The sequence below is a fragment of the Nicotiana tabacum genome, chromosome 19 (genome assembly GCF_000715075.1).
Source record: "Nicotiana tabacum cultivar K326 chromosome 19, ASM71507v2, whole genome shotgun sequence".
Lineage (NCBI taxonomy): Eukaryota > Viridiplantae > Streptophyta > Magnoliopsida > Solanales > Solanaceae > Nicotiana > Nicotiana tabacum.
The window spans coordinates 43,351,223-43,374,460 of NC_134098.1; the positions used below are offsets into that span (position 1 = coordinate 43,351,223).

A 23,238-nucleotide genomic window follows, 5' to 3' on the forward strand; every position below is an offset into this window, starting at 1 on the left:
TTTCTAGTTTTTACAAAACAATTGCTTTAAAAAAACTGAAAAATATTTTCTAAAATAATATTTTTGTAAAAATTGGAAAAAAAGCGGAAAATAAATTTTCTAAAGCAATTAAAAACTGAAAAAAAACTGAAATATTTTTAACTAAAAACTGAAAAAAGAAAATATTTGTTTTTTTAATTTTTACAAAAACATTGCTTTAGAAAATTGCTTTTTAGTTTTTTTTTCTCTTTTTACAAAAATATTGTTTTAGAAAATATTTTTCAGCTTTTTTTAAAGCAGTTTTTTTGTAAAAACTGAAAAAAATATTTTCGTTTTTTTTCCAGTTTTTAGTAAAAAATAAATCAGTTTTTTCCAGTTTTTATAAAAAAAATTGCTTTAGAAAAATCAATTTTCTAAAGCAATATTTTTTGTAAAAACTGAAAAAAAAATATTTTCATTTTTTTTTCAGTTTTTAGCAAAAATAATTTCAGTTTTTTCTAGTTTTTACAAAAAAATATTTGCTTTAAAAAATTATTTTTCGGGTATGGGTAATGAGTCTTTTTAATTAATTAGGAGATATTTAGAATTGACCAACATGATGATGACACGTGTCACTCCGTTTAAATGGGGTATATTTGAACCCAAAGTATGATTGTAGGAGTATAGATAACTCAATAGTATAACGAGGAGTATTCTTAGACCATTTTCGAAAATAAATGGGTATATTTGTCCCTTTGCCGTTTTTAAAATGAATATTGCATCTGTCTTGACATCAATTGCTATACGCATGATTAATTCTTATTCTATATTCCATATATTTTTTATTAATAAATACAGAATACACGTGGAACGTACGTACACTATAACTAGTAAATATAAATAAATATAAGATATAGATAGATAGATAATGTAGATATAGATATAATCTCTTAGTTACGTAGTTATTATTGAAAGTTGGCATATTATGTACGTAAGGAATTATTAAATTAAACAAATATAGAAAAGGCAAGCAATAATTAAACAGTCCAAGATACCTTAAGAAGCAGTACACCCGCTGTAATGGAGTACAAAAAATAAATAGAAAGAAAAGAAAAACAATTATTCTTAAAGCGTCTCTCACTTCAATATTGTACTTCTCATTTAAATTCACTTCCCTAAAACCCCTTTACATTCTCTCTTTAATTAATATTAGTAATAGTAATTAGTAATAGTAATAGTAATTAGTAATACTAGTAATTAGTAATTGGTATTAGTAATTAGTAATTAGTAATTAGTAATTAGTACTACTAATAATCAGTAATAAAATAAGAGTCAGTCGCGCCTCTTGAAGATCCACCACTCGCTACCTACCAAAACCCTAGAAGAATACACACACAAAATCTCCATTGGAGAGAGAGAGAGAGAGAGCGCGCGCGCGCGTGTGTGAATTTGAAAAGGGAGAAGTTCAGAGCCAAGGAGTGTATATTCTCTCTCTCTCCTATTTTATTGATCCCATATTCAATCCAGGTACTACACATCACTCTTATGTTTTTTTTCTTCACACATGTGTATTTGACTATTGGTGCTGTTATGTGGTGTTTAGAGTTCAGGGGATTAGGGTCCTCAGGTTTTCCCTAACTTTATTTTAATTAATGAATTGATAGTTTGTGACTTGAGATCGATCAGCGATGGCGGCGGCAGTACCGGCTGTGGCGGCACAACAACCTGTCTCTGCTCAAGTTGTGCGTATTTTTTGTTTGCTGATTTGTACTTTTGTACTTTTGATTTGATAGTTGTTTTCTTTAAGAATGGATACTGCGAGAATTGATTTTGTGGAGGTGGTTATAGGTTGGTAATGCGTTTGTGCAGCAGTATTATCATATACTGCACCATTCACCAGGGCTGGTATTTAGGTTTTATCAGGATATAAGCAAACTTGGTCGCCCTGAAGATGATGGCTCCATGTCCATCACTACCACTATGCAAGTAAGTAAAAGCCCACTGAACTACCCACTTGCAAGCCTTGTGTCTAAGCTACCCTTTTATTTTCGTTTCATATGACATCATTAATATTTGCTTCTTTGTTACTAACACACTTCCACATATTTTCGAAATATCTTCGACTATAAAAATCTGTAACTTATTGTATTTTTTGTGTAATTCCTGAATGTGTAAATTTTATGGTTGAACATTCCATAGTTAGCTGTTAGTACACTATTTGTCATAGTAACTCATGCTTTTATTTCCAGTCGTCCTAGGGAAATACTGTGATAAAGACAGGAATAGGGCCTTGTGAAATGCATGATCTTGTTGCTTGTTTTTTGTTCTGCCACTTAGATGGTTTAACACATTGTCCCGAGCCTCCTTTCTCAATCTTTCTGAAAAAACAAAACACTTTGTCCTGAGGCACCTGGCTATCTATATTTCTTATTTTTCTTGATAAACTAGTAATCTTTGAGGGTCAACTGGCATATGGTTTGAAACTCAGTGAATGGGGGCCCGCTCCTCTAATCCATTTAACTACCAGGATTTTGTCTGTGGGGTAGACTGTCAGGGTTCTAACACTTGACATACGTCTAAACAACACATCTTGAGCGGTGCTCTTACCACTAGACCAAAACCCTAGGTGCCTCCTGGCTACAATTTTTTGCAGCAATTTGAAGGAACATTAAATTGTTGATGCCAGGTCATTTGGTTTAAGAAATATAGAACAATGATGGTCTATTGCTTTTCTAAGAGTTTGACAATGGTTTAACCTAGTAACTCGCTATGAGTAATGAAAGAGAGAGATTTGACAGATTGCTCTGCTACTGTGTTTTGTTTTCGCTTCTTAAGCTTTAAGTTGACCATATTAACGTCTCACATTTTGTCTCGTTTACTGTTCAACGTGTAGGCTATCAATGAAAAGATACTTTCACTTAATTATGCGGACTTCAGAGCAGAGATCAGGTCTGTGGATTCCCAAGAGTCCTTCAATGGGGGAGTCCATGTCCTTGTTACTGGATACTTGACTGGGAAAGACAACTTGATCCGAAATTTCTCTCAAACATTCTTCCTGGCTCCACAAGACCGAGGGTACTTTGTTTTGAATGACATGTTTCGATATGTGGAGATTGTCAATCAACAAGACACAGTCCAGGTTCCAGAAACTGATGTGCTGGCTCCTGTTACTACAGAGCAAAGTAATTGAACAATCAATTGAATTTTGGTTTTATAATGACCTTATTAGCAACTGAACGCTGAGTATTGTTTGCAGCTGTTGCAGATCCCCCTCCAGCTCAGGAGAACCACATTTCTGAGCAGAGTAAACCATCCGCTGAGGAAGCTAATGGGGGAGAAGTTTACAACCCTCCTGAGAATGATAATGTGCCTGTTGTTGAAGAGGAAGTTCATGTGGCTGAGGTTGTTGATGAAGTGCAAGGCGACTCTCAAATGGCAGCTGAATCTAACATCATAGTTGAAGACGTGCCTAAGAAGTCTTATGCTTCAATTGTAAGTAGCCATGGGCAAAGCAACTGGAGGCCTATTTCTTTTTCGCTTGCCTTTTAATAGGTTAATGTTCCAATATTCATCTGGTTGTGTAGGTGTGAGAGTTCAACATATTTCCATTTGGGTGTGTTGCTCTATGATTTTATGCTGGTTTTACTTGAGCACTGATCAGATAATTTGCAACGTCAGCTTTGGTCTTTGATGATGATAATTCTAGGAAGGGCGTCTTTGGAAGATTTTTAGTTGAACAGTTTGCAATGTAATTTCAGGTCATGCATCTAAAGGAAAGTGCTGCAACTTTCTCCCCTCTTCCAGCACCTGCTCCTAGGAAGATTGTGCCGAAGAGTGTTGGGCAAATGAGTCAACCTCCTGCAGCAGCACCAGCTGACAGCCCTGTTCTGAACTCAGATTTTGTTGATAATGTGAATAACCAAGAGGGAGAAGGCATGCCACTGGTCCTCAAACTTCTATATTTTCCCCGTTGATTCTCTTCATTGTGTTGATTCTTATTGGTATTTTTCGCTCTAACTGCATCCAGCAGCTGATGGCTACTCCATCTACATCAAAGGTCTGCCTATGAGTGCCACTGCTGCCATGCTTGAAGATGAGTTCAAGAAGTTTGGGCCTATCAAGAATGGAGGCATTCAAGTCCGAAGTAACAGAGTATGTGTGCTTGCACCAATATTCTGGCTATTTAGGGGATACGTTTGTCAGTTTGTAATTGTTTCTGTGCATTTTTATAATTAATTATTGTTGGTGGATGACAGCAACATGGATTTTGTTTTGGCTTTGTGGAATTTGAGGTGGAATCTGCTGTGCAAAAAGCGATTGAGGTATTTTTCATGTGATCTTTAAAAGTAAACTTCATTTGATTTTCTACATCATGTTCTCCTTTATGAGTTGTAGTATCTGAGAAAATGAGTGTCTAGTTGGCTACTAATTTCATTGTTTCAAGTGTTTGGGTGAATGTTTTATAAAAATGTTGTGCACATCTGTATTACTGATAGCTGCATTAATACTTGGAATGTTGAAATTCCTGTTGTCTTTTCAATCTTGTGAGAAGGCACGGGAGAAAATATGTTATTGATATTGGATGATAAATACAATACAAGAGGTCCCTATTTATAGCTATACACTACAAGGAGATATTACTCCTCTTCCAATGTGGGACAAGACTACACTATACATATCTGTAAACTAACACTCCCCCTCAAGCCGGTGCATACACATCATATGTACCGAGCTTGTTACACATGTAACTAATACGAGAACCAGTAAGAGACTTAGTGAAAATATCTGCTAGTTGATCATTCGACTTTACAAACTTTGTAACAATATCTCCTGAAAGTATTTATTCTTTGACAAAGTGACAGTCGATCTCAATGTGTTTAGTCCTCTCATGGAACACCAGATTTGACGCAATATGAAGAGCAGCTTGGTTATCACACACTAGTTCCATCTTGCTGATTTCTCCGAACTTTAACTCCCACACTAGTTCCATCTTGCTGATTTCTCCGAACTTTAACTCCTTGAGCAACTGCTTGACCCAAACTAACTCACATGTCGCCATAGCCATGGCCTGATATTCGGCTTCGGCGCTAGATCGAGCAACTACATTCTGTTTCTTGCTCTTCTATGAGACCAAATTACCTCCTACTAGAACACGATATCCAGGCGTAGAACGTCTATCAAAAGGTGATCCTGCCCAATCAACATCTGTGTACCCAACAATCTGCTCGTGGCCTTGATCCTCGAATAGTAATCCTTTGCCTGGAGCTGACTTTATATACCAAAGAATGCGAAATCCCAGTGACTATCACAGGGAGAATCCATAAACTGACTTACAACACTCACCGGAAAAGAAATGTCAGGTCTAATCACTGTGACGTAATTCAATTTGCCAACCAACCTCCTATATCTAGTAGGGTCTCTAAGAGGCTCCCCTTGTCCAGGCAGAAGCTTAGCATTCGGATCCATAGGAGAGTCAATAGGTCTGCAACCCATCATTCCAGTCTCCTCAAGAATGTCTAAGGCATACTTCCGCTGTGAAATAACAATACCTGAGCTAGACTGAGCGACCTCAATACCTAGAAAATACTTCAATCTGCCCAGATCCTTAGTCTGGAAGTGCTGAAAGAGATGTTGCTTCAGATTAGTAATACCAACCTGATCATTACCAGTAATAACAATATTATCAACATAAACCACTAGATAAATACACAGATTAGGAGCAGAATGCCGAATAAACACAGAGTGATCAGCCTCACTACGAGTCATGCCGAACTCCTGAATAATTGTGCTGAACATACCAAACCAAGCACGAGGGCACCACCTACGCAATCTGCACACAAAACCATTAAACTTCCCATGAGCAACAAAACCAGGTGGTTGCTCCATATAATCTTCTTCCTCAAGATCACCGTGGAGAAAAGCATTCTTAATATCTAATTGATAAAGAGGCGTACAACAGCCATGGACAAAAAGAGACGAACAGATGCTACTTTAGCCACGGGAGAGAAAGTATCACTATAATCAAGCCCAAAAATCTGAGTATATCCTTTTGCAACGAGACGAGCCTTAAGCCGATCAACCTGTCCATCCGGGCCGACTTTGACTGCATAAACCCAACGACAACCAACAATAGACTTACCTGCAGGAAGAGGAACAAGCTCCCAAGTGCCACTCGCATGTAAAGCAGACATCTCATCAATCATAGCATGTCGCCATCCTGGATGAGATAGTGCCTCACCTGTAGACTTAGGGATAGAAATAGTGGACAAAGAAGATATAAAAGCATAATGAGGTGACGACAGACGATGATAACTTAAACCGACATAGTGAGGATTAGGATTAAGTGTGGATCGTACACCTTTGCGGAGTGCAATTGGTTGACTAAGAGGAGACAAGTCCGCAGTAGGTGCAGAATCTGATGCGGGGCGTGAATCACCTGGGCCTGATGCTGGATGTGGACGACGATGATAAATCAAGAGTGGTGGAGCTGCAGAAGGTTGAACTGGATTATGCGGAGGAACTGGAGCTATAGGTGGTGGAGCTACAACCGGAGCTGTAGGTGGTGGAACTGGAGCTATAGGTGGTGGAGCTACAACTGAAGTTGTAGGTGGTGGAGCTGGAGTGACTGAATCTCCAAAAGATGAAACTGGTAGTACCTCAGAAATATCTAAGTGATGACCTGAACCTGTAAAGTATGATTGAGTTTCAAAGAAGGTAACATCAGCGAATATAAGGTACCGCTGGAGGTCAGGAGAGTAGCATTGATACCCCTTTTGTGTTCTCGAGAAACCAAAAAATACGCACTTAAGAGCACGAGGAGCTAACTTATCTGTTCCTGGAGTAAGGTTATGGACAAAACAAGTGCTTCCAAAGATACGGGGTGGAAGGGAGAACAAAGGTAAGTGGGGAAACATGACAGAGAATGGAACTTGGTTCTAGATAGCTGAAGATGACATACGATTAATAAGATAATAAGATGTAAGAACTGCATCCCTCCAAAAACGCAACAGAGCATGAGATTGTATGAGTAGGGTACGAGCAGTTTCAATAAGATGTCTATTCTTTCTTTCAGCTACCCCATTTTGTTGAGATGTGTACGGACAAGATGTTTGATGAATAATCTCATGAGATTTCATAAACTGCTGAAATGGGGAAGACAAATACTCTCGGGAATTATCAATACGAAATGTGCGAATAGAAACCCCAAATTGATTTTGAATTTCAGCGTGGAAGGTTTGGAAAATAGAAAACAACTCGGATCGATTTTTTATCAAAAATATCCAAGTGCACCTGGAATAATCATTAATGAAACTGACAAAGTAGCGGAATCCCTAGGTGGAACTGACCCGACTAGGACCCCAAACATCTGAATGGACTAAAGTAAAAGGTGACTCTGCTTGATTATCAAGACGCCGAGGTAAATGAGAGCGGGTATGCTTACCGAACTGACATGACTCACACTATAGAGCTGACAAGTGAGATAAACCAGATACCATTTTCTAAAGTTTTGACAAATTGGGATGTCCCAACTGTTTATGTAATAAATCTGGTGAATCAGTAACATGACAAGTTGTAGAAGGAAGACAAGATGTGAGTCCATGTGATTTAGCAAGGATAAGGTAATAAAGTCCGTTTGATTCACGCTCGGTACCAATGATCCGCCCCATACTGCGTTCCTGTATAAAAACATGGTCATCAAGAAATAAAACAGTGCATTTAAGTGAATTGGCTAAGCGACTAACAACTAAGGGTGGCAAGTGGGCCGGTCCAGGCCCGGGACCGCGGGCCAGGACTGTTTGGCCCGGTTTTAGCGGGCCTGGGCCGGTCTCGTGGGCAGGTCCTTTGATTTGGGCCCGTCAGGCCCGTGACCGTTTAGCCCGCCAAGGTCCGGGATCGGCCCGGTCCCTTAGCGGGCCAAACGGTCCCAACGGCTATTTTTTTTTAAAAAAAATATAGCCGTTGGGCTGTCAAAAATAGCCGTTGGCTATTTATAAAATAGCCATTTAACCTCCCCAACTTTGTTTTAATCCCAAACTATTTATAATTACACTTTTTCCCTATTTTCAACTATAAATACCCCATCATTCTTTCATTTTTTCTTACAAAATCATCAATCTATCACAATCTCTCTCTAATTTTCTTCTATAATTGCTACTATTGCTTTATTGTTACAATTTGTGAAACAATTGTGAAGGTGAATTGAAGTATTCAACGATAATCAATTTCCAACAAGTTGTTCGTCAATTCGGTAAACTTGTTCCAACTCTTAAGTTTTAATATTATAATTTTGTTTGTGTTTATTTATTTTCTATTACTTTATTAATTAAGATGGCTTCCTTAAAAAAACTTTTTGGTAAAAATAAGGGAAAATCCAAGAGTGACGAATGTAGTGCTCAATCTGTTCCTCCCCCACTGCCCCGGGCTCCCCGAACCAAACTCCATATACGTCCTACACCTGCTATTCTTGATAGCGATAATAGTTTATTACAATTTACTGAAAGTCAATTTTGCCATAATATTAGATCTGGTGAACAATTAGACCATGAATTAATGAATGCTCTTTATACTAATCCAACTATTGATGAAAATGATGACGAGGAAATAGATTTTGATGAAACTCAACCGGATGATGATACACCAACTAGTCCTGCTTCTGATGTTAACCCAACTAGTGGTAACCCTGCTAATCCGAATGATGCCCCATTTGATACTCCTGTTACTACCCCTACTTTTTCTAGACAACCTAGCAAACTGACGGAAACATCTCCCGTTTGGCTATTTTTTACTCAACTAATTCCAAAAAATAAGGCCAAGTGTAAAACTTGTGGCACGGAGTTAGTTTTTAAATATTTTGGATCGCGGGGGGGGGGGGGGGGGAGGGGGGAACTTTGGCTAGACACATAATGAAACACCCTCAAGATAAAGTGAGATATCTTCGTCTGAAAGCTTTGGCCGAGGGGAAAAGTCTACCTACTCCTAGTCAGGTTGACCCTAGTACCGGTTCAAATCAATTTCAACTGGGAATTAACACTGTTACCGGTGGTATTTTATATTATGATCCAAAAAAAGATCGGGAAGAATTGGCAAAAATGGTAACTGTTATGTGTTTACCCAATAGTTTTTCTTCTGATCCTAACTTTGTGCATTATATTAGAATTTTTTTTAATCCTACTTATAAAGGTTTTCCTCGCACAGCCGTAAAGAGCGATATTTATAAATATAAACATGAATATGAACAATATTTGCGCTATTTATTTACTCATATAAATTGTCGTGTTGCTATTACAACTGATATTGGTAGAAGTGGTAACGACTGTGATTACCTTACTGTTATCAGTCATTGGATTGATGGGGATTGGATAATGCAAAAGCGCATTATTTCTTATAGAATAATTAATTCACGTCACACAGGGCAGTTTATTGCTAGCACAGTTACAGATATTTGTAGATATTTTTGCATTAGTGATAAAATAATGTCAATTTCAATGGATAATGCTACTAGTAACACAAATGCTATAGCCTTGCTTACCACTACGCTAAATTCTACATTTAGTGATATTTTTCATGTTAGATGTATTTGTCATATTTATCATTTAATTGTGGGTGATGGTATGAGAATTTTAAATATTGAAATTGAAAAGGTTAAAATGGCTCTTAACTGGCTTTTTATTCAAACCGTAGAAGTAGACTTAGAGAATATTTTAAAAGATGCGATGAATTTGGCCTAAGAGAAAGAAAGGTTCCTAAACCTTGTCCAACTAGATGGAATTACATGTATGAAAGTTTGGTTGTTGCATATGAATATAGAAACTCCATAAACTCAACATTTAATGCACATGTAAGTGATGATGATGAGCACCTTACAAATGGGGATTGGGCTAATGTTAAAATACTTGTAGAATTTTTAGAAAAATTTCATATTGCTACAAATGAATTTTCTGGGCAATATTATCCTACTATTTCTAACTGTTTAGTTTATATTGCAGAACTTGCAAATTTGTTTGCTCATTTTTCAGAGGGTGGGAAATTTATAAACTTGCTATTGATTCTATGAGAAAAAAGTTTAAAAAATATTTTTTCCCTATTCCCCCTATTTATGATGTTTCTGCTTTATTAAATCCTTGTATGAAATTAAGAGGTCCTCATTTTTGGTATGAAACTGTTTATAATGGTTTAGCACTTAAAGATGAGGAATTGTTTCAACTTCCGGAAACAATAGCCTCAATTAGAATAAATGCTCAAACTATTTTTAATACTTATCAAGTTGCATTAAATCATGCTAGACCAAATGTTTCAACTCATTCTTCTCAATCATCTAAAAGAACTGCGGGAGTAAGAGCACTTAGTGCTTGGGCGGGGTTTAGGGGTTCTCAAGGTTCTAGTAGTAGTGATTTTTCACAACTAAATGAGCTTGAAGTTTATTTGTCGCAGGGAAGTGAGGAAGTGAATCCCGACGGTTCCTTTAATCTTTTGGAATGGTGGAAGGATAAAGAAAAACACTTTCCGGTTCTTTCAAGGATGGCCCGAGACATTTTAACTATTCAAGCTTCAACAGTGGCATCAGAGAGCGCTTTCAGTCAAGCAAGACTTCAACTTGGTGATTATAGAGTGTCTATGAGGGAGAGTTTGGAAAAATCAGTACTTTTCAGAGATTGGATCCGGTCGGAAAGAAGAAATTTTGGACTTGCTGAATCACAACCAGATGAAGACGAAGCTTACGAAGAAATGCTAGCTGAACTTGCGGAGGATGTTGCTTCGCCCGGAAGTGGCGATGACCAAGCAACTTTTCCGCAAGTCCAAAATTTCAGCTAGCATTTCTTCGTAAGCTTCGTCTTCATCTGGTTGTGATTCAGCCAGTCCAAAATTTCTTCTTTCCGACCGGATCCAATCTCTGAAAAGTACTGATTTTTCCAAACTCTCCCTCGTAGACGCTCTATAATCACCAAGTTGAAGTCTTGCTTGACTGAAAGCGCTCTCTGATGCCACTGTTGAAGCTTGAATAGTTAAAATGTCTCGGGCCATCCTTGAAAGAACCGGAAAGTGTTTTTCTTTGTCCTTCCACCATTCCAAAAGATTAAAGGAACCGTCGGGATTCACTTCCTCAATTCCCTGCGACAAATAAACTTCAAGCTCATTTAGTTGTGAAAAATCACTACTACTAGAACCCCTAAACCCCGCCCAAGCACTAAGTGCTCTTACTCCCGCAGTTCTTTTAGATGATTGAGAAGAATGAGTTGAAACATTTGGTCTAACATGATTTAATGCAACTTGATAAGTATTAAAAATAGTTTGAGCATTTATTCTAATTGAGGCTATTGTTTCCGGAAGTTGAGACAATTCCTCATCTTTAAGTGCTAAACCATTTTAAACAGTTTCATACCAAAAATGAGGACCTCCTAATTTCATACAATGATTTAACAAAGCAGAAACACCATAAATAGGGGGAATAGAGAAAAAATATTTTTTAAACTTTTTTCTCATAGAATCAATAGCAAGTTTATAAATTTCTCCACCCTCTGAAAAATGAGCAAACAAATTTGCAAGTTCTGCAATATAAACTAAATAGTAGGATAATATTGCCCAGAATTCATTTGTAGCAATATGAAATTTTTCTAAAAATTCTACAAGTATTTTAACATTAGCCCAATCCCCATTTGTAAGGTGCTCATCATCATCACTTACATGTGCATTAAATGTTGAGTTTATGGGGTTTCTATATTCATATGCAACAACCAAACTTTCATACATGTAATTCCATCTAGTTGGACAAGGTTTAGGAACCTTTCTTTCTCTTAGGCCAAATTCATCGCATCTTTTAAAATATTCTCTAAGTCTACTTCTACGGTTTGAATAAAAAAGCCAGTTAAGAGCCATTTTAACCTTTTCAATTTCAATATTTAAAATTCTCATACCATCACCCACAATTAAATGGTAAATATGACAAACATGAAAAATATCACTAAATGTAAGATTTAGCGTAGTGGTAAGCAAGGCTATAGCATTTGTGTTACTAGTAGCATTATCCATTGAAATTGACATTATTTTATCACTAATGCAAAAATATCTGTAACTGTGCTAGCAATAAACTGCCCAGTGTGACGTGAATTAATTATTCTATAAGAAATAATGCGCTTTTGCATTATCCAATCCTCATCAATCCAATGACTGATAACAGTAAGGTAATCACAGTCGTTACCACTTCTACCAATATCAGTTGTAATAGCAACACGACAATTTATATGAGTAAATAAATAGCGCAAATATTGTTCATATTCATGTTTATATTTATAAATATCGCTCTTTACGGTTGTGCAAGGAAAACCTTTATAAATAGGATTAAAATTTTTTCTAATATAATGCACAAAGTTAGGATCAGAAGGAAAACTATAGGGTAAACACATAACAGTTACCATTTTTGCCAATTCTTCCCGATCTTTTTTTGGATCATAATATAAAATACCATCGGTAACAGTGTTAATTCCCGGTTGAAATTGATTTGAACCGGTACTAGGGTCAACCTGACTAGGAGTAGGTAGACTTTTCCCCTCGGCCAAAGCTTTCAGACGAAGATATCTCACTTTATCTTGAGGGTGTTTCATTATGTGTCTAGCCAAAGTTCCCGTCCCCCCGCGATCCAAAATATTTAAAAACTAACTCCGTGCCACAAGTTTTACACTTAGCCTTATTTTCTGGAATTAGTTGAGTAAAAAATGGCCAAACGGGAGATGTTTCCGTCCGTTTGCTAGGTTGTCTAGAAAAAGTAGGGGTAGTAACAGGAGTATCAAATGGGGCATCATTTGGATTAGCAAGGTTACCACTAGTTGCAGGACTAGTTGGTGTATCATCATCCGGTTGAGTTTCATCAAAATCTATTTCCTCGTCATCATTTTCATCAATAGTTGGATTAGAATAAAGAGCATTCATTAATTCATGGTCTAATTGTTCACCAGATCTAATATTATGGCAAAATTGACTTTCAGTAAATTGTAATAAACTATTATCGCTATCAAGAATAGCAGGTGTAGGACGTATATGGAGTTTGGTTCGGGGAGCCCGGGGCAGTGGGGGAGGAACAGATTGAGCACTACATTCGTCACTCTTGGATTTTCCCTTATTTTTACCAAAATATTTTTTTAAGGAAGCCATCTTAATTAATAAAGTAATAGAAAATAAATAAACACAAACAAAATTATAATATTAAAACTTAAGAGTTAGAACGAGTTTACCGAATTGACGAACAACTTGTTGGAAATTGATTATTGTTGAATACTTCAATTCACCAACTTCACAAATTGTAACAATAAAGTAAGCAATTATAAAAGAAAATTAGAGATAGATTGATGATTTTGTATGAAAGAATGATGGGGTATTTATAGTTGAAAAAGTGTAATTATAAAAAGTTTGGGATTAAAACAAAGTTGGGGGGTTAAATGACTATTTTATAAATAGCCAACGGCTATTTTTGACAGCCCAACGACTATATTTTTTTTAAAAAAATAGCCGTTTGGCCCGCCTGGCGGGCTAAACGGTCCCGGGCCTGACCGGCCCAGGCCCGCTAAAACCGGGCAATCCCGGGCCTGGACCGGCCCACTTGCCGCCCTTACCATTGTGACTTTTGGAAGAGATTGAGAATATGAAATAGTAGTGAAGAGATTTGTTACCAGAAATATGATATGATGCACCTGAATCAATGACCCAAGACTCAGAGGATGAAGATTGGGAGAAACAAGTCACGCTATTACATGTTTGAACAACAGAAGATGTCTGCTTACATGCTTTATACGGAAGGAACTCAATATAATCTGCTAAAGAAACCATCCGACTATTCAAAGTATCGGTTCCCATGTCGCTACAATTTGTAGTAGTAGGGTTAACTTGAAATAGTAGAAATAAGTAACTCTTGTGAGAAAACTGAAGAGAGAGCTTGAAAAACACTGTTTACAGCAGTAAAACAGAATACTGTTCTGTGCCGGAAACACTGTTCATGCCGGAAAATTCCAAAGTTGTCGGAATTTGTCGTAACAAGGATGGATAGACTCGGAATTCCTTTGCGAGCAAGCTGTCTTGAAGAAGCTTCGGGAAAAAATGGACGGAAAGTGGCCGGAACCCTCGCCGGAAAAGTTGTTGTTGCCGGCGCGTGGAGGAGCGTGACGGCTTTTCTGCCGGATAAAATTTCAGGGTTAGTCGTCGGAGGGTGATCTACCTCGTGGTGGACACCGACAGAAAGTGACTTTCACTTAGACAAGCCTTAGGTCACCGGAAAAATTGCACGATGACTAAGTTCTTTCTTCCCGATTAATGCTGGAATGACGCACAATGATCTTTTCTCACTAATGCTCTGATACCATGTGAGAAGGTACGGGAGAAAATATGTTATTGATATTGGATGATAAATACAATACAAGAAGTCCCTATTTATAGCTATGCACTACAAGGAGATATTACTCCTCTTCCAATGTGGGACAAGACTACACTATACATATCTGTAAACTAACAAATCTCTTTGAACATATCTGCTGCCAGGTAATTGCAAATTATGGCTTGGTATACTTCTACTTTTTTCAATTTTTTGTATTTCTTTAGTTGTATTAGAATATCGTAGAGCTTCAACTTGGTACGACAAGTGCAAATCTTCCTCGGGTAGTAATAGTTTGTAAATTTGGCCTTTGATAACGTCCAAATACACTGCTATCAGATAGAAAGTGTACACAGTCACATGCAAATAATTTACACAACTATGATGCCGGATAAAATTTCAGGGTTAGTCGTCGGAGGGTGATCTACCTCGTGGTGGACACCGACAGAAAGTGACTTTCACTTAGACAAGCCTTAGGTCACCGGAAAAATTGCACGATGACTAAGTTCTTTCTTCCCGATTAATGCTGGAATGACGCACAATGATCTTTTCTCACTAATGCTCTGATACCATGTGAGAAGGTACGGGAGAAAATATGTTATTGATATTGGATGATAAATACAATACAAGAAGTCCCTATTTATAGCTATGCACTACAAGGAGATATTACTCCTCTTCCAATGTGGGGACAAGACTACACTATACATATCTGTAAACTAACAAATCTCTTTGAACATATCTGCTGCCAGGTAATTGCAAATTATGGCTTGGTATACTTCTACTTTTTTCAATTTTTTGTATTTCTTTAGTTGTATTAGAATATCGTAGAGCTTCAACTTGGTACGACAAGTGCAAATCTTCCTCGGGTAGTAATAGTTTGTAAATTTGGCCTTTGATAACGTCCAAATACACTGCTATCAGATAGAAAGTGTACACAGTCACATGCAAATAATTTACACAACTATGAAACCGGGTCGAATCCCACAGGGAACAATATAAGGACGAATGAGAAATAAAGGAATTGTTACCCACTAACTCTAACCAAATGAAATCACATATGGTTTTGGTTTAAGCTACAATTACAGAAATAAAAGGAACACTAAACTAACTAATGGTGAGTACTAGCTTTGGAAATTCGGGGCTTTGGCATATAGCAATTGAACTTAAACTCAAGATGCTAACCCACTATTAAATGATTTCAAAATCAATTGTTCTTAGCCTTGATCAATAATTCTGTATTAGTTTCTCTTGAACACTAACAAGACTTCTTAGTTGGCTATGTCTAGCCCAACCAAGAGCATTAAGCACACCCAAATTTGGCTACAAGTGGCAACAGACCATGTATGACATCAACTTCAGTGATATATTGACTCAATGTTTGAGGGCATAGTATCTGAAGTAAGTCGAAACTATGTAAAGCTTAATATTAACTTTTGCATTACTAAGCTAAAACTATATATTTCCATAAAAAACTAAGTTAAAACTAAATATGCTTTTACATTTTGTTTTCTGACTGTGAAGTTTGTATACGATATAGGCTTAATCCTGGATATGTTGGCTTGTTCTCAGTCTACCGTTTTTGGACTTCTCAAAGTGATGCATATGTTAAGAAGTCAAGTTTTATTATTTCTTCTAGGACTTGAGATAATTGACAGTGTTGTGGTGTTGACCGTTGTACTGTTCATAATAGGATGGGCTGTTGTATTTTTCCCTGCTTTCTCTGCCCAATTTTTAAATATTTAAACCTACTATCATGTATAGGCAAACTCGACACTTGTGGCGATAATATCAATACTGTGTTGATAACCATTTCAGATAAACATGACTGAAAGCTCAAGGGAGGTGAAATCATTTTGTGAAGGTTTCATGTGGCAGGTCCTGAAAGTAGATGGCATTTTCTATTGAAATGCACCATTTGTGCTGGTATAGTTATCGCTCTTTATCAAAAAAGTAAAAATTAAAAAAAGAATACTGATATAATTATCACGTAGGCTAGTGATATTTAGTAACCTTTGCTGCATTTTGTTGTATGTACTCCTTGTTTTTCGGAATCGTTTCAGGTTTCTTTTCTTTTTTCTGATTGTATTTTTATCTCTATGTATCAGGCTTCTCCAGTTTTAATTGGTGGATGCCAAGCTGTCGTTGAGGAAAAGAAGTCTACCAATTCTCGAGGCAAGTTCAATTTTTCACCAGTGGTATTAACGAGGACATTATTATGGTCAGCGTAAGAAAATAAATGATAAAACATCAATTTTACGTAGTGGTTGTGGACTGTGGAGAGTATGCTTCCGTTTTTTTTTGTAAGGTGAATAAAGGTGATGCTCGTAAGCATTCTCGAAAGCAATAAACTGAATTCAGTACCTAATGCACCATGAGATAATATAAATTTTAGGTTTTGAGGAGTTAGAAACCTATTGCTCCATTAATTAATTATGTAGAGTTTTATCCCCACAGCTGCTTTGCCTTTACTTTGTGATAATTATTAATTATGATTTGTGGGGCTTGATCGACCTATTCTTCTGGTTGAGACGAATTTTCTTTTCTTTTACAGGTAACACTAGGGCTAGATATCCATCTGGAAGGGGTTCCGGATTCAGGAACGATGGAGGACGAGGGCGAGGAAACTATGGAGGTGGTAGGGGCTACAATAGTGGTGATTTCAATGGAAGAAGCGAGTTCAACAAGGGTGGCAATCGTGGAGGATCATCCAACCGTGGGGGCGATGGATATCAGCGAACTGACAACATGGGAGGTAACAGTGGGCGGATGAATCATGGTGGTGGGATGCCTAATGGAGCTGCGAAAAATATGCCACCACGGGTTTCTGCTACAGCTTGAAAAGTAGTAGCTTCAGGCAAATATGTCAGCTGAATTTAGTAAATTTTTCATTTTGATTCATAATTAAATGGTTGGATGTCGCATAGGAAGAAGTTGTCATGAGCTGTGATATTTCATAAGAGCTCGTTCCGCAAATTTTCCTTACCCTATTTTTTCCCGTTAATTGGTATAGGTAGGAATTGAGTTTCGGGTAGCTTTTATTTTGTAGCATATGGGTTTCTTATCCCCTAGGAAGAGGTTATCCAATCATTTTGTAAGCCTCTTTGTAGTTGAATTATTTTTTGGGGCTTTCTACTTGTGTTAACTCTTTAAAATGAATTCAGTTTAGCCGTAAATCTCGAACTGCTTTTTGTATCAGCTCGTTGTATAGAATACTTTCTTTAGGCTGTCTCGAACTTTGTGTGCGCGTGTTTTGAAGTACTAGTAGTGAGGTCCCTGGAATAAAGGCCAACTACCAAATACTCGTGTGATTGAGCAGGTACACATGGTTCTTTCTATCTGCAGTTGTATTCGTAACTGTTGTAATCCATGAATTAGCGATCGTTATTTCTTCTTTTTGTCACTGCTTCTATACTGTATTCTGTTGATTGACTTTGTACTTGCTTTCCTGCTCCGCCACTCTTCTTGTCTGCTATTACTTAAGTATATTCCTAGGTAGACTTATTCGAGAAATATGGGTCGTTGGCTTTTACCCCCGTGTTTTAGAAAAGCTTAGTTGTGCAAGCTAGAGGCACTTTCCTGGGTGTGGGCATAAAGGTCTTTATCGACAGTCAACAACATCCATTCTCTTGTGGAGTGTGGGCGATCCATTCCTTATCAGTGTATCTACTGCATTTAATCGAGTGATCCACAAATGACGGAATGCCTTTCCAAAGGAAGAAATTTCTTTAAGAGTTATTCCTGAATTCAAAATAGATTACTTGGGCTGTAGCGTTTGATCTAGTGGAAAACTCCATTAAAGCAGGTTATTTTGGTGTTTCGACCCAGGGTTTTCAGACGCTGCTCCAGCTAAACCGCATATAAAAGGGCAAATTGAGCCTTTTCTAATCCAGGAATTGTGATTTAAAGTTTCTTTGAGTTGTTTATAGGTTTCAGACTGATTTGTGTAATGTGACTCACTTCAGGTGTTGAGAATCAGAGCCTATTAGCGAAGGAGGCTTCCCTGGCTCCGGCCATGAGGACCAATGGTAAGGTCGTTGAGTGAATGAAGATAGTGTAAAAAACAAATCAAAGTGATCAAACCCAAAAACTATACAAGCATACTTTTTATCTAAAACTGAAAATATACTGAACGATCCAAATGGATAATACAGACTGTGTATCAGATTAAGCAACCTCGATTAATTCACCGGACAGCCGTCCGGTCCACAAGCATAGGTTGCCAAAGTGATTCTGCTTATTAAGGTTAAAGCAGATGGGCTTACACCAATTGTTGCAGCCTTGCAGCTGTGGTTTGAAAGATTGTTTCTTCCATACTCAACCACGTTATTTTCTTGAAGACTATATACGTAATTACGTAAACCATATTACATTTATACATATTCTTTTGCTAAAGCATAAAATATACTCCTTACATACGAGAAATTTAGATGAACAACCTTAGCGCTTTGGGTCTTAGTCAAGTAACATAAATGAGAATGACTACAGAATCATCATTCTTTCTTTTCATGGGTGTTATTCTAGATGGCAGGTCACGGCCACACGGGAATGGTTCCATGGTAGGACGTGCATAAATTTAAATTATACTGTAAGATAGTAAAGATTTATTCCATGTGCCAATTTATAACTTCAAGTTAACCAGTTCTTGCTCAAGTTACAACTCAGAATTTGCAAATTTCTTTCTGGTTGTCACATATTTCGTTGGATGAATTCTTTTTAAAATTTGACAATATGTGTTTACCTCTTAAAATGAATAACAATTAAACTTGTACGCGGTTTAAAGGATACGTGGTTTAATTTAACACAAATGATCAAATAATAGTAAATAGTTGAATTGAAATGAGATAAGACGATCAAACCAAAGTGACATAGTAATTAAGCCTTGTGTTTAGCCTAAATGCTGACAGTTGGTCTCGACTGAGCCCTCGAGATAGAGCTCGAATCCGAATAAACGAGTGAACAATTAAAGAACATTTAGAACAATTGCTGAGAGCCAAAGTAAATTTTATTGCCTTGTTATGCATAAAAAATAGTGCCAAAAAATGAGGGAGTTCTCCTCTTTATATAGTAGAGGAGTTTTAACCCTAATACAAGTCTAAATAAGGTAAAAATCTTTTTCTTCTTTCTCTCCCACGAAAATATGATCCGTAGCCAATACCGAGCGTGATCTGCGCTGCAATACCCGGCTGATGGCGGATATTTCGGCTCCCCGTTTGTCTCTTTTCACTGCATTTCCTTTACCCTCGATTCTTCACCTTACTCGAGCTTGACTCTATCCGGGTTCGGTCATGCTCGAGACCCGTTGTATCGTTCGTCCGTTCCTAGTTCCGATCCGTGGGTAGCTTCGGTCTCACCCGAACCAGCAACAAGTAACGTCGTTTCTTGTTTTACAACGAAAAATCGGGGGTAACTTTATCCTCGATTTTATCCGTATACAGATAGCCCCCTCACTTCTCGGAGAGTAGATTATAGGAGCGACAAGAAGTGACTAATTGACCCCGGTTCCTTCTCTCGTAAATCATGCGCATGATGACGAACTGAAATGTCCCATCAGTCACGTCGCTCTGACTTTTGACATGCGCCAGTCGTCGGTTGAACACCCCCGGTAGTTACCGAATTCGAAAACTCTCACAATAATTACTTTCCCTATAAAGTTCCGGTTTCTCACTTTCACCTTTTTACTTTCCGACTTCAAATTTCCTTAAGTTACCTTTGAGCTCTTCATATCTTCATTCGATTATCGATCCTTCAAACCTTCATAACTTGTTCTTCATATCTTTATATTTTCATATTTTCATAGTTCATCTTCAAACCTTTATACCTTATCTTCAAATCTTCATACCAAATCTTCATATCAAATCTTCATATTCCCAGATAGAGATGGTAAAGACTTCAAAATCGGTGCCTCACAACACCGCACCGTCGACCTCTTCCTCGGTCACAGGCGCCGAGGTAGTGCCTCCGATAGTAGCCCCGAGACCTCCTCTAATAGATTTTATCCCCGACGGTTGTTTCATAGATAACGATTTCAAAGTCGAGAAAGCCTCCACATAAGAAGATCAGAGTGAGGAGGTGTGGAGGTATGTTTGCTCCATCACCAAGGAGACACTCAAGGCTATCCAAGAGGACTGCAAATGAGAATGTAAGTACATAGTCGTTCCTAGTCCCGACGAGGATATCATGACATATGTGGAAGGATACTTAAGCATTTACACGTATCCTTTCATGTTTGGCCTCGTGGATACGGTGGTCCTCAAGTTTTGCAAGAGATATGAAACTGGGGCAAGTTCACCCATCCTTTTGGAGGATCGTGACTTTTCTACATCATTTTGCAAACAATATGAAGGAGCCACATTTCACGGTCGATCACTTGCTCTGACGGTACAACCCCTGAATCTTTCGAGAGGGGTTAATCAAACTTTCCCGGCGGGAAAAGAAGACTCCATTCTCCTGAATAGATGAGGATATAACCGAGGTTGGTAGGGGAGGTTCGTTCGGGTAAAGACTGAGGGCCTCATTCCTCCTGAATTCATGTCGTTCCCTAAGAAGTGGAACTCGAATCGTAAGTTTACTTCCTCTTAAGTTGTTAAAGTTTTTTCCTATATCTTCTATTTCTACTCATGACATATCTCATCCGATGTGCAGCTGTCCCTCGAGTCCCCAATGCGGTCCCGTATTGGTAGGAGTGGATCGAGGGTATATGCAAGAAACTTACCTACTCCGAGCGTGAGTGGCGTAAGCTCTCTAAAGGCAAGTGAGAGGCTCGTTCCTATGGTGAGTGCTTTTTTCTGGTTGATCGTTTCCTTGTGGTTCTTTATTCCGTCATTGACATAACCCATTCTTTCTTTCACAGGCTTTCCAAAGACCACCAAGCTTTGGGAAATCGCCGATACCGTGGTCTCGACTCCGTCCTCCAAATCCACTACCTCTCTACAACCCGTTGCTGAAGTTGCTGCAGAGAAGAAGGATAAAACGAAGAAGAAAAAGAGATCCTCCGACTCCTCAGACGCTCCTGCCGAGGACAAGAAAAGAAAAACAATTGTGCTCAGGGTCAGGAAAAGCACCAAAAAGACTTCAGATGCCCAGGTCCCGAATTCCGAAGCTCTTTGTTATCTCAAGGATTTTCCTGAGGATGACGAATACATGGAATTCATCGCCCACGAGCCAAATGACTCAGAAAACACCGATCAAGAGTCGGTGGCCCCTGAGGAGGATGCTCATAAAGCCAAATCCTCATTAATTCGGGCCCCAAAAAATATATGCGACTGCTGCTTCGCAAGAAGCCCCTCCGATCCCGAGAAGGGCCGTCTATGGAGGCGACGCCGTTATCCACATCCACGAATCACCCTCCCCCCCCCAAACGTAGGCCATGTTAAATGAAGTTCGATCCACTAAAGAGAAACTGACCGAAGCGCCTCAGTCTACAGATGATGCCATCAACTCGTTTTTGAGGGTGTGAACGTTGGCATGTTGAAAGACTACTCTGGCTTTGGCCACCTGGAGATCCCGAAAAAGGTCGTGAAACTGGAATCAGGTGGGCCGAGTTCCAGCTCAAAGCTTGAGAAGCATTTTTTCGCCCCGAGTGTGGACCCCGAGCGAAAGAAGACGGTCATGTTCTCGGTGCCGGCAGACACTAGCATGATGTTCAGGTCAGTCGGAGTTGCCAGCTATCTCTGTTCTTTGGTAACCAAGGAAGACCAACTGAAGATGAACGAGGTAGGAGGGCCAAGACTTTTCATTGAGGCTCAGCAGGCGTTGAATCAGTTATATCCTCTTCCCTTTTTTTTATTTTAATGAGTGACAGTTGCCCTAACAATTTTTAACGATTTTCTTCTTCAATATCTCAGGCCTCAGTGCTTCATCACGAGAGCTTCCACCAATCCAGGATGGAGGTGAGCCATCTCGAATTCGAGCTCAAGGAGCAAGTTCGGCAAGCAGAGATGTACAAAGCTCTCTGTGAGCAAAAAGGATGAAGTCCTTAGAGACACGATCGACCTCTCCGCTCTTCAGGCCGAACTAGGGAAGTCCCAGAAGGAGGCCTCGAAAGCAAAACAGGACCATTCCCTTCTGGTTGAGAAGGTAAGAGTGCTCGAGATTGAAAATGAGAGGCTAAACGCCAATGCTAACGCCGCAACCTCCCAGGTCTTGGAAAAGATAACTTTATCGACCAGCTTAGGACTGAGATGAACGAGGTCAATGCTTCTGCCGACGAGCTGTGAGTCAAAATGGATCGCCTAGCATCAGAGCGAGATGCTACCAAAGAGGACTTGGCGGCGACCAAAGTACAACTCTGAGTGATGAAAGACAAGGCCGACAAATGGTCTCGACTAAACAAGGAGCTCCGACCACAACTTACCTCGGCCGTTGTAGAGCGTGATACTCTTGGACAAGAGTATACTACTCTGAAGTCCAAATTGGAAGTGGCTTCGAATGAGATCGCGGATGTCAGGGATATGCTGGCCCAGTATAAGGCTGATGTCGAGATAACCAAAGTCCGGGTTATAACGAAGGCCGAGTATGTGAAGTGACTATCTCGGAGGGAGGCTCTCGAGGAGATCCAAGCCGGGGGGTCGACGTAGCGACCAACATTGAAGAGGCCAAGAGGTTCGAGGCCGAGGCCAAAGCGAAGTACCAGCCCGAATGATCTGATAGCGAGATGCGCTCTGATGAAGATTAGGCAGGGAATGCCTTAGCTTGTGTTATTTTTGTTTTTATGTACACATATTTCATACTTTAGGGCCATTTTCTCTTGCCTCTGTAAATATGTTTTGGTGAATATATGAAATTACCCTTCGGCTATACATTGTGTCCCTTAATATTTCCGCATTTGCTTTTTCTTAGGACTTAGAATATACAACTTGTGTCTCGGATTCAGTATAACTAATTTATCATCGACGACTTAGCATATATTTTGTCAACGCTCGAAT

At 38.7% G+C, this 23,238-nt stretch overlaps 1 protein-coding gene across 4 annotated transcripts; it reads left to right on the forward strand.

Moving 5' to 3' along the window:
* The first annotated feature begins 1,217 nt into the window (after nucleotides 1-1,217).
* Nucleotides 1,218-17,506, forward strand: LOC107809428 (nuclear transport factor 2-like). 4 transcript variants are annotated; one of them, XR_001653404.2, is made up of 11 exons: nucleotides 1,218-1,485; nucleotides 1,623-1,700; nucleotides 1,807-1,944; nucleotides 2,852-3,140; nucleotides 3,215-3,450; nucleotides 3,717-3,891; nucleotides 3,986-4,110; nucleotides 4,215-4,280; nucleotides 16,130-16,237; nucleotides 16,420-16,486; nucleotides 16,866-16,936. XR_001653404.2 is itself a non-coding variant. In XM_016634061.2 (10 exons), the coding sequence occupies exons 2-10, from the start codon at nucleotides 1,647-1,649 to the stop codon at nucleotides 17,150-17,152; spliced, it is 1,437 nt and encodes a 478-aa protein (XP_016489547.2). In that variant the 5' UTR covers nucleotides 1,218-1,485; nucleotides 1,623-1,646; the 3' UTR covers nucleotides 17,153-17,506. The 4 variants fall into 4 exon arrangements, 3 of the variants coding, with proteins under 3 accessions (XP_016489547.2, XP_016489548.2, XP_016489549.2); XM_016634061.2 differs by lacking the exon at nucleotides 16,130-16,237 and having other exon boundaries at nucleotides 16,866-17,506; XM_016634062.2 differs by lacking the exon at nucleotides 16,130-16,237 and having other exon boundaries at nucleotides 3,989-4,110; nucleotides 16,866-17,506.
* Nucleotides 17,507-23,238: the final 5,732 nt, after the last annotated feature.